General features: G+C 42.7%; 1 protein-coding gene across 3 annotated transcripts in view; it reads left to right on the top strand.

The window, feature by feature from the left end:
* The window catches only part of adamtsl5 (ADAMTS like 5), a 77,036-nt gene extending 63,190 nt beyond the window's left edge, over positions 1–13,846 (top strand). For all 3 annotated transcript variants that reach the window (XM_087136626.1, XM_022251760.2, XM_087136627.1), the window contains 11 exons: positions 2,467–2,609; positions 2,949–3,024; positions 3,943–4,033; positions 4,769–4,899; positions 5,769–5,892; positions 9,135–9,221; positions 9,597–9,760; positions 10,119–10,233; positions 10,719–10,928; positions 11,472–11,537; positions 11,895–13,846. In XM_087136626.1, the coding sequence (XP_086992752.1) occupies positions 2,467–2,609; positions 2,949–3,024; positions 3,943–4,033; positions 4,769–4,899; positions 5,769–5,892; positions 9,135–9,221; positions 9,597–9,760; positions 10,119–10,233; positions 10,719–10,928; positions 11,472–11,537; positions 11,895–12,247 (1,560 nt within the window). In that variant the 3' untranslated portion in view covers positions 12,248–13,846. The remainder of the gene's footprint in view (positions 1–2,466; positions 2,610–2,948; positions 3,025–3,942; positions 4,034–4,768; positions 4,900–5,768; positions 5,893–9,134; positions 9,222–9,596; positions 9,761–10,118; positions 10,234–10,718; positions 10,929–11,471; positions 11,538–11,894) is intronic.
* The last annotated feature ends 500 nt before the right edge of the window (positions 13,847–14,346 follow it).

The following is a 14,346-nucleotide window of genomic DNA, read 5'->3' as shown; positions in this document are numbered from 1 at the left end:
GCTTCATATAGGGCAATATATCACTTGGAAAGGTTAAGGGAGTTTAAACTCAAGATCACTCTGTGACGGCTGGGGTCAACTACCGGTCTTGTGCAGTTGCACTTTTATTCCCATTTCAATTTACGGGGGATAATCATGGGGCGATACATTAGTGAACTGCCGCGTAGCATGCAGCAAATCGGCGCTACCGGCCGTTTTCTGCGCTCGTATCAAAACGTGTTGAGTGGCTTGGAAAGAGTTCAGCATATAATAAAGCCGATTTTTTTTTTTTTTTTTTTTTTTTTTTTTTTTGGAAATGGGCCGGGGATCAGCTGTAACTCCTAAGAATGTAATTAACTATAAAATCCCCCTCGCCAGGAGGCCTTTCAAAGGTGTGTGACGTTAAAGTTCTCTGGACTGGGCCACCTTGTAGATAAGGAGGGAGAGTTTTGTGCCCTCCCGTCCCTATCGAGACCGGTTTGCGGACCTTTGATCAGGAGGTTTATACGGAGGAATGGGGGGGGGGTCTGGGAGTGCCTCCGGCAAAGGTTACTGTGAATGGAAAAGAAAGGTTTTATTTAGTGGAATGAAACAATGCTTACACGAGGGTGCTTCGATTTATTGTCCATGGCAAGTCAAGTTGTGTTTCTGAAATTTAAGGTTTCCCTGTTGATTGAGACACCTGACGTGGGGGAACAAGTACTGAACATGAAATTTAACGATCACAACAACTTTCGGCCAGACACCCTCTGTGTGTGTGTGGTTTGGAGTGTGAAGTGGGCTTACAAAGCTTGGAAATCCAAATATTTATGCTTCGGGTGAGCTCAAGTACAAAATTATTCGGCGATTCTAACCAATATAAACAAACGTCCCTTCCGAGCTTTTCACTGGCTTAATCTATCAAATAATGCGGTTCAACATATCCTGTGGGCTACGATTACAAAAGAATAAATAAATACATATTTTTGTAAATATTTATGAAGTTGGACGGTTCGTGGTAGAAAGGGTGACCTGTAATTGACTGGGCGAGGCAGTGTGGCATATGGGAAAAATTAGGCTCCAGTGCTGGCCGACACAAAGCTTGATTGTGATTGATTGTACAAACGAATGATAAGTCGAAAATTGACGTACAGCCTAGACCCCGTGGGACGGGATGAGTCAAATCACACGTCACTTTACGCGTGTTCAGAGCGCGCCGACATTGACATAGAAGCAAACTTTTTCTTCCTGCTGAAACGATTGACTGGTGCAGAATCGTCTTTACTGCTGGACTGAAGCTATATCAATAATTCACGTCAGTAGTTCACATCTACATACACTGAGTTACGGATGAATTATGAACACAAAGTTTTTGAAATGACAGCAAATTTGTAAAAAGAAGTCGTTCTATCGTTGTTTTTTTTTTTCGAAGGTCATCTTTTTGTACAAAATGCGCATTAAGGCTATCTTTAGTTGTATCATTGCGAAAGGTATAAATATCCATCGGATGCAAAGTCAGTTGCTAAGGCTTTTTTCCAGATGGATTGGATTTTATCCAAAATTTTATCACCCGATCAAATCGAAACTGAAGGGATGTTTTCGATTTCACTGTGTCATCTGCAGTATGGTCTCAAACTCTGCATACCTTTTGTGACGTCAACTCCTTTTGTCCTGGCCCAGGGCATATAATTGGCTCAGCGAGTAGGAATGCTGCATTTAGTGGAGCGCTGCATCATTGTTTAATATCACTTCACAAACGAGCCGGTTCGGTATCCCAATAGCGCATGCCCAGAAAAAGGCTATTCGGGAACAGCTACACGGGTGCGCGGTAGTCAGCGCAGCCATTTCTGATTCACGCGTGCGCTTCGTTCCCGAAAGACTTTGGCTTTTTGAAATATCGAACTGGCTCATTTTGGCACAGCGTCCAGGGCGGCAAAAAAAAAAACACTAAGGAACACGTGACCATAACCGACGGAAGCGTCCGCCCGCCGACTCACAATCTCATTATTCATACACATTTTGACAACCCAAGTTTCAGGACTTGTTTGTCCCCAGACGCACTGATTCACTTGTTCTTCTTTGCCCGTATTCTATCTTTTTACACCCATTCCTGTGACGGTCATTGTCGTCTCAATGTGTTCAATCATATAAAGTCTATCAGTCAATCTAGATGTTGATGAAAAGGTCAGGGATGGGGCGATGCCTTCGGCGCTGCTTGAAGAAATCAAGAAAAATGTTTGATTCCTTTTCTCTTGAGAGACACCCTTGAAGGAAGAGCAGTGTTTTGGTAAAAAGGAAGGATATCATAATTCAAAACGAGATGCCTTGGCTCCAATTTTAATGAGGAAGACTGGCTAATTCTGCTCTCCGATGAGAAATTTGACGGGAAGGAACAGTGTCCCAGAAAAATCCCGACTCGACTGATACGGTGGTGTATTCTTAGTTCGAGCCAACGTGCTTCGATTTAATTTGTGCGCCGTTTTAATTTCTTCCCTGTGCCTTCATCAGGATGTGCGGCGCGGTAGGCGAGGATTCAAGGGAAGCGGCAAGGACAAGAACTCCATCGTGTGGTCTCGGTGGAGCGACTGGTCAGAGTGCTCGCGGACGTGTGGTGGCGGAGCCAAGTACAGGACAAGACACTGCATGAGCAGGTAAACTTCACGCGCAGGCCGACAAAACCAACTGTCCTGCATTATGAAATGCGTTGGAAAAAATACAGACTGACAAATTTCCTCTGGTGGGATTCGAGCCCACAAGTCTGATGCAACACAGTTCTACGGTGCTGACTTAATATCCTGGCCATATAGTGTTTTTTGACTAAACTCTACACGAATTTCTGATGTACGAAAGACCATATCAATCTTTAGCATGCGACCTCATGCAGCTTTTCTGTGAACAACCAACAACTAGCAATATATATATATATATGCATATATATATAAATATTAAAGAGAAAGCTTTTATTTTGAGGTATGTTTTATTTCGAATAGGAAACCAGCAAATGACAGAGCAGGAATCCAAATTTGTGAGGAGGAGAGCAGACAATATCGCTCCTGTAACACCAAGGTGAGTGCAGAGGAACGGCGTCAAAAAGAGGTGTTCACGCGGGGAGGGGGAACCATGGCGTAACGAGTTCAGCATGTGACATTTGCACGCCTACTGCTCAAGTAATCACAATGGGCGCTGTTCTCATTCTTGCAAAATGAAAACAGTTAGACTTTATTTAAGGGTGTTCAGATCCCTGGATTCCAGACGAGTGTTGGGAAATCGAAAGGCCATAAATGATCACCGCTTGTTAGGAACCATTAATAATCAAATTTTTCTTGGATATGTGCCACTGACAAAAATAGGCTTATTCCTTGTAACTGAGTGGTACTGAAGTGTACGGCACCCGATTTTAGAATTCGGCCGAGTTGAAGCCTGCCCACGTACAGTTTCGGGGACATCCTGACTCTGTCAGTGTTATGTCTGGGTCTAGGAAAATATTTCGAAAAGCCAATGCAATGTTGACAGAGAAGGGAGTTACATCATGAAAAGGTACATGTACACGCTAATTCAAATCGGGTGTCAGAAACAAGCCTTGTACAACGTCAACCCCCGCGATTGAACCTTTGACAATTGCAAATTCATGGTCATTGTAGCACGACTTGACCCAGGAGTATAAGTCAGTCTAAATTAGATCAAAATGTTCAAAGCCGGGTCTGATGTGATGTCAATCAGAAATTTCCTTGTGTGTAAATACAGAGGTAGTTTCCCGTAATTAAACCAATAATTCCACTTTTTGACTGGTGCTTCCTTCAAAGGTTGTGACTTCTAATTAAATGTGACATCTGTCAAATATGTCTGTCCTTACCTTGGCCAGGTATGGCGGACCTTTTGATAATAGAGTGCCTCAATACCCGAATGTTGGAGGCAATTAGCGTGATTACCTTTGGCAATGATTCAGTTTCCCTTTCTTGTTGCCCCCAATGCCGACGGTCGCAGCCATGCCCAGCCGGTTCACAAGACTTTAGAGCGATGCAGTGCGCCATCTACAATGAGAAACCATTGGTAGAGTGGGTGCCGGTGGAAGAGGGTAAGCATTGGGCCCTTGCCAAATACAAGTCTTTGTTTCCTCACAGACATGGAGGTAAATAGGGTGGGGCAGTGGCGACGACAGAAACCATGCGACCTTGGGGAAAACCTAAATTTCCTTGTTATAGCAGAAGCAGAAATCTGCGTTTTGGGTGGCACACCTGTGCAAGTGTTTCGGCAATTCTTTTCCAGATTGAGAAGATTAATATTTAACACCCATACAAGATGTCTGTTTAAACCATGAAGCATAACAGCTAGACTTAAACATTTCTAGCCGTCGCCACAGTCGTTCAGAGAAAGCATTATCCGCAATGTCACACCAGCTAACTATGTAGAATGTATCAAGAGCTGAAATGACTCGAGTCGGTAACTCCTGTCGATTTCTACTCGAGTCACCATTTTTCACAGCTAGACCCCCAGCCTTACAGGGTAAATACCCCGACTCGACTGGACTCGAGGCCCTTATGTCATAAGACTTACGTGAGTCGGAGTCAACACGCGAGACCCAAATACACCGTACTATAGTATCATAATGACAAGTAATTATGAACTGCGCGTCACTGCCAAGTTATATACGATATCACGGACTCCTATCTCCGACCACTGCACCTTCGTGTCAAGTGAGCTGTACCAATTCCTAAGAAGGGCAATGTTGGTACATCATCGTGACTTAATTGTTTAAACGATGCCAAGATATTCTTAAAGCTTTTAAATATGGTGAAATCTCAATTTTCAGGTAATAGAAATGAATGCGATCTGGTGTGTAAGACAACGAACGGAGCGTACGAACTGAACTTCCGCCATGTGGTAGACGGGACCCGATGCCGCGGTAACTCCATGGATATGTGCATCAATGGCAAGTGCCAGGTGAGAACACTTGGTGCTTGACTGTGTGAACAGTTTATTCAGGTCAAATGTCATGTATGCGTAATTTGCGACCACTTGAGAGACCTTTGGAAGCATGTAGTCGATACGTCCCCAGTTTAAATCTGGCAGACTTCAGATAGTGGGCCATAGGTGTTTCATGTCAGGAACATGTCAGGTTCTATCAGTTACTGCACTGTATAACCCCGATTAAAAACAACAACAGTTGCATTCTCTGCGCGGCCACTTTATAGTGTAAAGAGTGAATTGGAAATTCCTCCGTAACTGCAGGTCACACTCTGAGAGTATTTCCGATAGTTCATCTTTAAACTGGCACGTGCTTATGCTTGACGTTATACGGACTCAAGCCATGAATCACATGTACCTTGGGTCCCAGGTCAGCAAAAAGCATGATGCCGTTTGGTAACTTTATAACCAGCAGATATAATTATCAAGTCCATTTAGTACCTATATCTTCATGATTTGTGTGGGTAAAAGCCGTTCTAATCAAAGAAGTAGCACCGATCTTTGCTCAAGAGATGGTCAGAAACTTGTGCACAAGCCAGTTATGTTTGTAGCACCTGCATTAGTCCTAAAGTTCTCTAAACTGTGTGATATCAATGATGTGAATCGGCGCGGGCTGTAGGACTAGAATCCACTCCACGCAACACCGATACCAGGGTCCCCAAGTAAGCACTTGCAGCTCAGCCCACGGACCTCCATAGCCCGCAGCTGTTTTTAAAGGGAGATGAGTAAACCCTACAGCTGGATGTCTCAGAGTTGACCTTAAGACTTCTTCAACTTTCTTCATTTCTTGTTGTAAATACATCTGACAGCCGTGTTTCGTTGTTTTTTTCTTTGCGTTTCCGTAGGCTGTCGGTTGTGATGGAGACTTGAACTCGACGGCGAGCTACGATGTTTGCGGGGTTTGTGGCGGCCGAAACCAGACCTGTGGCCACGTGCACAAGACGTACTCGGAGGAATATCCATCCACTGGTTAATATTCAGTCCTCGTTACTTCCTTTTAACCCGCCAAGATAAATCGCCTTGAGCACGCTTTGTTGATTTGGTTGACATGCGGTTCCAATCAGACGGTGGTTGGGCATTATTTTCATACATAGGGCGACAATGTTATATACAAGTAAATTCGACAGGGTGGTTGTTTACACCCAATAAGGTCCCATGTCAATTGTTGATTCATGTTAATCATCCTAAATCAGGCAATCCTAAAGTCAAAGCAGCCTGTTATGAACATTACTGAAATGCTTCTCTGGTTGAGATAAATGGAGCTGCAATATTTTACTTTGTCAATCTCTTAGAGAAACAAAACTGAACTAGGCCTATGACAATCCCTATTAAGATCACAGCTAGATACAGACGGTATAACGGGAAAGTACCTCCCTAGGTAACGGCCTGCCCTGTTATTCATTTATCTGCGTCAGCCGGAGAAAGACAACCTCACAATCAAACTGGGAATGTACATTTGCGAGACAGGAAACAAGTCAAGAAGACCTCCAGACTGCAGACCGATCGACGGCAGACAACCAATTTTTTCTTGGAAATAAAAATCACACATCTATTGTTGCAGCCGACGGCAGACATAAACATTACCGAGGCCCCGTTTCATCGGCAGAGCGAGGTTATTGCAATGAAATCCCACTCAGCAAAGGTTAATGAGAAGCAACATAAGCGCTGACAATGAAGTACGACTAATTAAAAGCTGCAAATTAACATTTCAATGCTACGCGAGCAAGCAACTCAATGGATATATGATCATTCACTTCTCAAAGCACTTATAATTCCCAGAATCCCAGTGTAGCAAATTCAGCTTCAGGTATTTAACTGCGAGCTTTAAGTTTATAGCTGCGGTTCATTCAGACAAGGTATCCTTTTGCCGAACTAGTCATTAGTTCAGTCCTTGTGCTTCCAATAACCAAAACTAAAACTGATTTCTCTCACAGCAAAGTCATCCAAAACTTATAACAATCATTTCCCCATCTGGTCCAGTATAAAACTCGAGGGTTGTTAGAAGGCGTTGCTCGTACATGTCACAGCTTGACACGACCCTGTTTGTGTCTACAAAGGACTGACACTTCGCAGGGCTGGGTGTGGAAAGTGTCAGTATTTGTGAAAGGTTTCTTCATGTCCTAGCTTTGCAAAGCAACCTCCCTAGGTATCAGTATCATGGTTTGAATAAATTCTGTCGTTCAGGGCCAATTCCCGCGAACTCCCGCAAGAATTTGCTCAATGAGAAGCAGACGGCGTTTCCAAGCACGGACAAATTGATGAACGTGACCCAGACGTGTTTAATCAATTTTTATAATTTCCCAAGAGAACCGTAAACCCTATTTCAGTTTGTTATTACGAAGAAATACGCCGATGAAAATAATTTCATTATTTAGCAGAATCGGACTTGGAAGCTGGTCGGATAAGACATGAATGTTCATCTTATGCATCTAGCTCGTGGTTGCTCGTAAAATCTTCTGGACGTTACTCTCACATGTAGCGTATATGGCCCTGCTTCTCAGAGAGAAGGAAAAAGCATTTTGAAGAACGTTGTGGCTTAGCCAAAAAATACTACCCCAGAAGAAAACCCACACACGTGTAGGAAATACCCATCCGTATAACATGCTCCCAGCGGGAATCGAACAGGTTCCACCAGGGCCTTGGGTGAGGAAAGAGTGACTCGACACGGGCGTTTACTTTTCCCCCTCAAATTGGTAACGAACACAAGGTCATAACCGGTAGCCTTTATTAGCATGATATGGGGATTCGTGGATATTTGGCGACCCCACTCCTAAACTAACCGTGGTCTGTATCAAAGTCATGATTTTTCTACCTCACAGTTTGAAAATGCAACAATTCTTCAGTTTACAATAGAGGTTCATACATTCATTAAAACAGCATCCAGCTATAAACACGTACCGGCATAGTTTGACAGTTACAAAAAAAGTGGCTGCGACGTATTACAGTGAACAAAAAGAGACAACTATTTAACTTTGAGCCATGTAGGTTATTCGTTCAGGTGTTGTCATATCACAAATGAATGAGCTACTGTAGTCTGAAATTATGGTCAATCATTGTCATGTACACAAGAACCACTTTCGCAATATTTGCTGTCTCATTAACAAAACCGCGGAAAGTCCAAATGAAATAGTTACGAAAAATCATCCCCGAAAAACTACCCTTGCTAAATTGAAACAAATGTCCATGTTTATTCTGAATAATGTCACTTTGAGCAATTCACTTACCAGTGTCCAGCTGAGTCTTGTTTCTTGTGAGCTCATTGGAAATGTTGAGTGACACATGGTCGATACACGCAGTCATGCAGGCTCACTTGACGTTTGGGTAGAGCACGTGCATTTCCCGTCGCCGGTTCACTCTCGGTCAAAAATTGGCGCACACCGCGTCATTCCATTACAACAGAATGTCTCCGAAGAGCAGGTTACATTTTCTCTTCGCAACGTGGTTACATACAGTATCACACACGGATTTAGTTTAGGTTTTCTGTCCCGATGACCCATCATGTCTGTATGGATGTTGCAGAGCTAAATCTCCCCCAAAGTGTAGTCAATAAACTCTGTTTTCTCTCAATTTCCTTGTCGGTGTTGCTATAGTTGTCAGTTCAGAGAAAATGGCGTAAGTACGGTAAAGACTGCAGTGTGTACACGAGCGTCTGCTGCAAGTTTATTAATAGCGATCGATATCTTTGCAACCTCTTTATTGTTCTTACACCTGTCGAAAAATTCTTTGTGTAGGCCTACTTGGCTTCCCGAACGCCTACAGAGTAATGTGTTACAATGAGGGGCATTCATGATTGTGGGGCACTTCAGAGATTAGGTTTCCGCGTCTGCATGTACCTTATTACAATGTGAAAGTCTAGCCATCAAATTGATAACAGGAATATCACGCGCGCGAAGGACATTTCTGAAGAAATCTGCAGACAATTTTATATGAGCAATAGTGGATCGGTTGATTGCAGTGGCCACAATGTGACCAAGGGGTTGAAGTCAGTGAAAACGTTTGTTTGTTTCTTTAACTTTCTGTTTTCAATCTAAATCAGTTGAAATAATTGAAAAAAAAATAGATTTTGAAAAGGCTGAAAGCTACCTGTACTTTTATTCGTAACCTGTTTTAGTTTAGCCGGTTCCCCTCAAGATATAATTGACATACGAGGAAACAAGTTTCTTTTTATTACTTTAAAACATTTTTGAAATTACTGTTTATTTCTTTGACAGGATTTTACACATACAACCGCATAATCATGATCCCAGCCGGGGCTAGCAATATTCGCATTAAGGACAAGAGCACACTGAATTTCATTGGTAAGATAGAAAAGTAAATTAGTAAATTTGTGGGGATTTCATTGTTGGTATAAAGTAATATGAATGTTGTGGTTTGCTTTTCATTAGGATGTGATAAAAACTTGAAAAACAGACGGATTCAATGGTGAAAAAATGTTGACACCAAACCACATGGTGGTAATTCAGCCCCAATGTTCATTTTAACATGGATGTGCTGAGCTCTGAAGATCACATGGGCTGATTTCTTTATGAAAATAATGTGGAAACTTATTTCCATGGAACATGATGAACTTGGACAAACACAGGGAGAGACCGTGTCCCCAAACTCCACATTTATTTATGAATCTACACAGGGTTATGAGTAAATTGTTAACTTTACTCTCTTTATTTAACCAGCTCTAAAAGACGAATCCGGAGAGTTTCTGCTGAACGGGGACTGGACCATCGACTGGCCAGGAGACTACAAAGGAGTGGGTACCAACATCTCGTACCAGCGTCACCGAAATGGATCAGAGGATATTAAGATAAAGGGACCAACTGACAAAATTCTGGAAGTCATGGTAGGGACCAAGTGTTTGCCTTCGTCAGAAGTTTGGTAGATGCTGAAATTCTTAATCCGTTCGCAATGTAATGTTTGGAAGGACTATTGAGATGGCATTACTGAGAGCGTTAATTATCTATGAACAGTGGTGCATCGGGTAAATCAGACAAACAAACGTAACTGTTTTCTAATGCATTGCCTTATTTTAAACCCGAAGTGTGGTGCGTACGGTAACGCCCCATATAGTATATCACGCGATGAAAAAACTCCATGAGATCAACCGCCTCGCAATTACCCGTAATGGCTCATCTCGATTTCTTGATTGCCTTCTGTTTTGCTGGTCATTTTCGTTGGCTCTTCCCTCATCTTCGACTCAGATAATCTTCCGTGAGAGAAACGCAGGAGTAGAATACGAGTATTGGATGCCACCCAGACAGGGTGAAGGACACCCCGAAGTTCAGGATCAGTTACTGTCAGATGACACCGTTTCTGGTATGTTTTCATTCTCAACAAAAAAGCACACAGTGTATGACTACCAGTGTATGTAATTGTCACCAGCCGATGCATTATCGAGTCCAGAACAGCAGGGGGCGCAGTAGCCAATAAAAGGGAGGAGCTGGTACACGCGAGATTCTAGCGCCCTTCTTGAGTTTGAACTTAATTATGTCACAATTCTAAATCTTTTGTGGATTAACAAACAGCCCACCAGGACTAGTATAATGCCTCTTCATTTTTCTCTTGAAAAGAAAAGAGAACAGGTAATTTTTCAAGCAACTGAATTGAACCAACTCAGTATTATTTAAAAATTCTTCAGGAATTGCTACTCCATCTGGCGGGGTTTTTGTTGCTTTGTAATTTATATTTTCTTAATGGACTTTTCGCAAGTTGCATAACGGATGAAAGTGTTGAAAATAAGTTTGGCATGGGCAAGGACAGCAAACTAAATCTCTGAAACATCGTTGCGACTTCACTGTCAGATGGACAAGGCCGACCCTCAGAGGCGAGCGAGTCGGAGACCAAACCCGAGTCTAGCTCCTCCTCCAACGTGACAATGACGGACGAGGACGAGGAGAACCCCGAGACAGAGGCGGGCTCAGACGGGGAGCCAGGACGCGAGTCCAGGAGGAAGCCCAAGAAGGACAAGGGCAAGAAGAAAGGGAGGGGCAAAGGCAGAGGCAACGGGAAAGGTATACAACTTTGGTAGGCCTACTCGTGAAAAATACTAATATCCCTACTGTGCACTTGGCATTGCGTAGCATAATGGTCAGCGAGAACTTGAGCGTTCGGATCATTTTCTCCCCAGACCATGGGCAGATGCCCAACCTTACAATACCTATGCATGAACTTGATGTGCTATGGGCGTGGACCTCTGACACTCATCTAAAAACCATCCATTTATCAAAGCCATAGAGATCAATGGATTACTCATCTTTCCATCTATAGTTCTATCAATGGTCGGTTATCTGTAATGCTCAGGGCATTTTTCATAACACTGCCCTCGGCTTTATTCGTCTCTTGTACTAGCGTGGAATAAAGGCACAACTATTTGGGGGGCCCATTTGACATTTAATTTCAACAATTTGTTTCCATGTTGGAAATAAGGACCTTTAAGTGCATGGTTTCGATCCCCCCGCCTTTTAGTATTGACATGACAAAATGAAACCAATTTGCAAATGCACGTTTTCACAGATTGACAAATTTCCTTCCTCCTTGTGATCGTTTTTTTCTAGAGAAATGTCCGAAGTGCAGAAAGGTGCGCGGTTCACGGACGAGCCACTACTGCGAGAACGACTTTGGTGAGTATTATATAGTGCATTATACCTATCTGGAAATTTCAATGAACGTCACTCATTGCTTAATCCACAACAGCGACAGTTGTGCGGTGTTTTCAATTTAACATAAATAAATTCTCCAGTCTTGATTTGATCATCGCAAAGGTATTATTTGAGTCGTTACAACGCGATTTTTGAGTTCTACAATCATATCGACCGAGCATGATGCGGCAGGTGCATGAAGCGGCAGTTTTGAGCCTCCTTACATGAGGAGTTTAAGTAAATATTTCGTTTAATACTTGGCAGCAGATGGGGAGGGAATTTTGTGAGATCATTTTGTTCACAAGTCAAACTGACCTATTCAACCATCGTGTATACTAGTCCTGCACGTGGAGATACTCAGTAAGACCATCGAGAACGGCCAGACCCGATTCGACACCACCATCCTACAGACGTACAAGAACACAGTGCACCTTGGGCGGCGCGAATACATCTGGGTTCCCAACGTCTGCAAGTGCCCCAGGCTGAAAACCGGCGGGCAGTACCTGGTCACAGGCAACCGTCGGTTCGACACGGAGACGGGCGAGACCCGGCTGGTGGTGGACCGCGACAATCTGGTGTCGGCGTGGAAGGAAGGCTACCACAAGAAGTGGGACAGTATCCAGGCAAGGGAGTCGCTTGTCTGTGCCCAAGGAGAGGAGGAGGAGACAGAGGGGCCAACGGGCCGTTTTTAGGGTGGTATCACCGGCCAACGTGCACTCGGTTCAAGATGAAATTATCTTGAGAGGCACAGAGTAAAATAGGAGGGCACCTTTTCTTTTAGTGGAGATTAATGGTGATCTGTGGTGAGAGAACGCATGCCAAACTCAACACTCATGTAAACTGGACGTGTTATAGTCATGAAGCATGAAGTGAGATTTCAGACAAGAATTTTAGAATGACAGTACCAACTCTCGTCTCGCCATTTTGAATCTCACCGTTTCAAACATAACGAATTTGTCAACGGTATCCATGTGTACTTTATATATCAATTTTTGTCATATTTATTTCAATCTCCTGGACCCAATACAACGCAGCTTATTTATAATATGTACAGTATTATAGGCGCGTGAGACCCTGTTCACGTGTCCGTATTTTGAATGAGAACCACGGAGATATTTTTGTACGAGACGACAAACTGTCGCCTACAGGATTCAGACAGACACCTGTTTTGCTTGACTCTTGTACCGGTATACGGGATTTATAATGACACAAAAAAGGGGCCTTGTTAAAGATTTTTCACTCGCCGAATAAACTGGTTAAACTATCGATATTTTCAGAAAGGAAGGCAAATATAACAGGTATTTTGTAATATTGTTTCAATATACTGTTGTTGAACATAATAATGACTGAAGGGTGTACTCTGGTGGCATTTTGCTATTTTAATATTGAAGTATTTTTATTCTGTATACTAAAGAATGTGCTTTCGGGTTAGAAAACATTCTCTGGCTGTGTAAATAAGCGTACGAATAATCACTAAGGCTTTAATTTCACCTTTCGTTTTTATTCTACACGCCTTGATAGTAGGCTAAATAGCCGACGTGTACATAACATTGCATGTAATATTCTTCTGCGTTTAAAACGGTATGTTTATAAGCGAAGGAATAGATAGTTTTGCTTGGCTGGAATAATTTTGACGTAAATATTTAACCACTGTCGATATTATTTAAGAAATAATGAAAGTAGAAAATGGAATCCACGAAGTATTCACGTTCGATTAGAATCTTGTTTGATGTTCAATTTTGTTTTGAGGTAAGCACGCTCTTCTGAAATACACAAGTTAACTGCATCAAGGATACTACAGATCGTTTCCTCTGGTACATTTGAGAACTTAGCGCGTAGCTATCAAATCTACCGCAAGTTTTCAGTCAGTTCACTCACCGGTAGCATCATGTCGGTCACGCCGCGTTATCATAGGGAAAAAGACTGGACGGCAGTAATGCAAGCTACTCACAAGAGTTAAGATTGTTGATGGAGTGTGTGTTTGGGAGGAAGTGTGTCTGGAAAAACTCTTTCCATGAACAATATTCTCACTTGGCGTTCGTGCTCATTTCATCATTATCATCTAAACTTCATTTCCTTATCAATAAATCTGCAACGGATATTTCATCCACGATCTCACAGAAAGGCTGTTTTTGTATGAAATTTAATAGACGATAGTGTGTTTAGACTGTTTTCTGACTACCAAGTCTGAAACATTTATCTTTCCAAAAGAACGCTTGTGTGTTTCCTATCTCCGCCAGCCTTACAGGTTAACAGTGCTTTCACCTGATTAAAAGTTCTTAGGAAAAACAGAGACTGTCTTTTGAATTCATTGGTTAGTCCATGGTGTCAATATTTTGAATCTCATCACACAGAACAAACCAATGCCGAAATTCTCCTGATTTAAATGAATACACGTTGCGCTTGAGTAGGCCCAAAGTACAGGCTCCATGGGTGCTCTCAAGCAAAGTTTGTAATTCGCATTTGGATTTTCTTAAACAAGAATCCTTTTGTAGCGGTTAACGACTTGCCCTGCAAATTGACAGGCGTACTTTGGACTCTGACTTTGCCGTCAGTTATTTTGGTTTTACTCGGCGTTTGAAGTTCAATGCTCCACGATGGTGCATTTTGGCCAAATACAGGGCAAAGTCCTTCACATTTCGCTTACATCTCGATTCGGAGAGGGAAGATGAGGGGACAACAACGACGAGTCGTGGGATTCCACCCAAGCTCTCTGTAGGGGGAAATTTCCAAAGGGTGCCGGCCAATGAAGATTACTACATTACGCCAAACAACCAACCCCCACTCAATC

Source organism: Acanthaster planci, linkage group LG05 (assembly GCF_054643075.1).
Source record: "Acanthaster planci isolate LZ-2023a linkage group LG05, COTS_SCS, whole genome shotgun sequence".
Lineage (NCBI taxonomy): Eukaryota > Metazoa > Echinodermata > Asteroidea > Valvatida > Acanthasteridae > Acanthaster > Acanthaster planci.
This window is presented reverse-complemented; position numbering and strand designations above follow the sequence as displayed.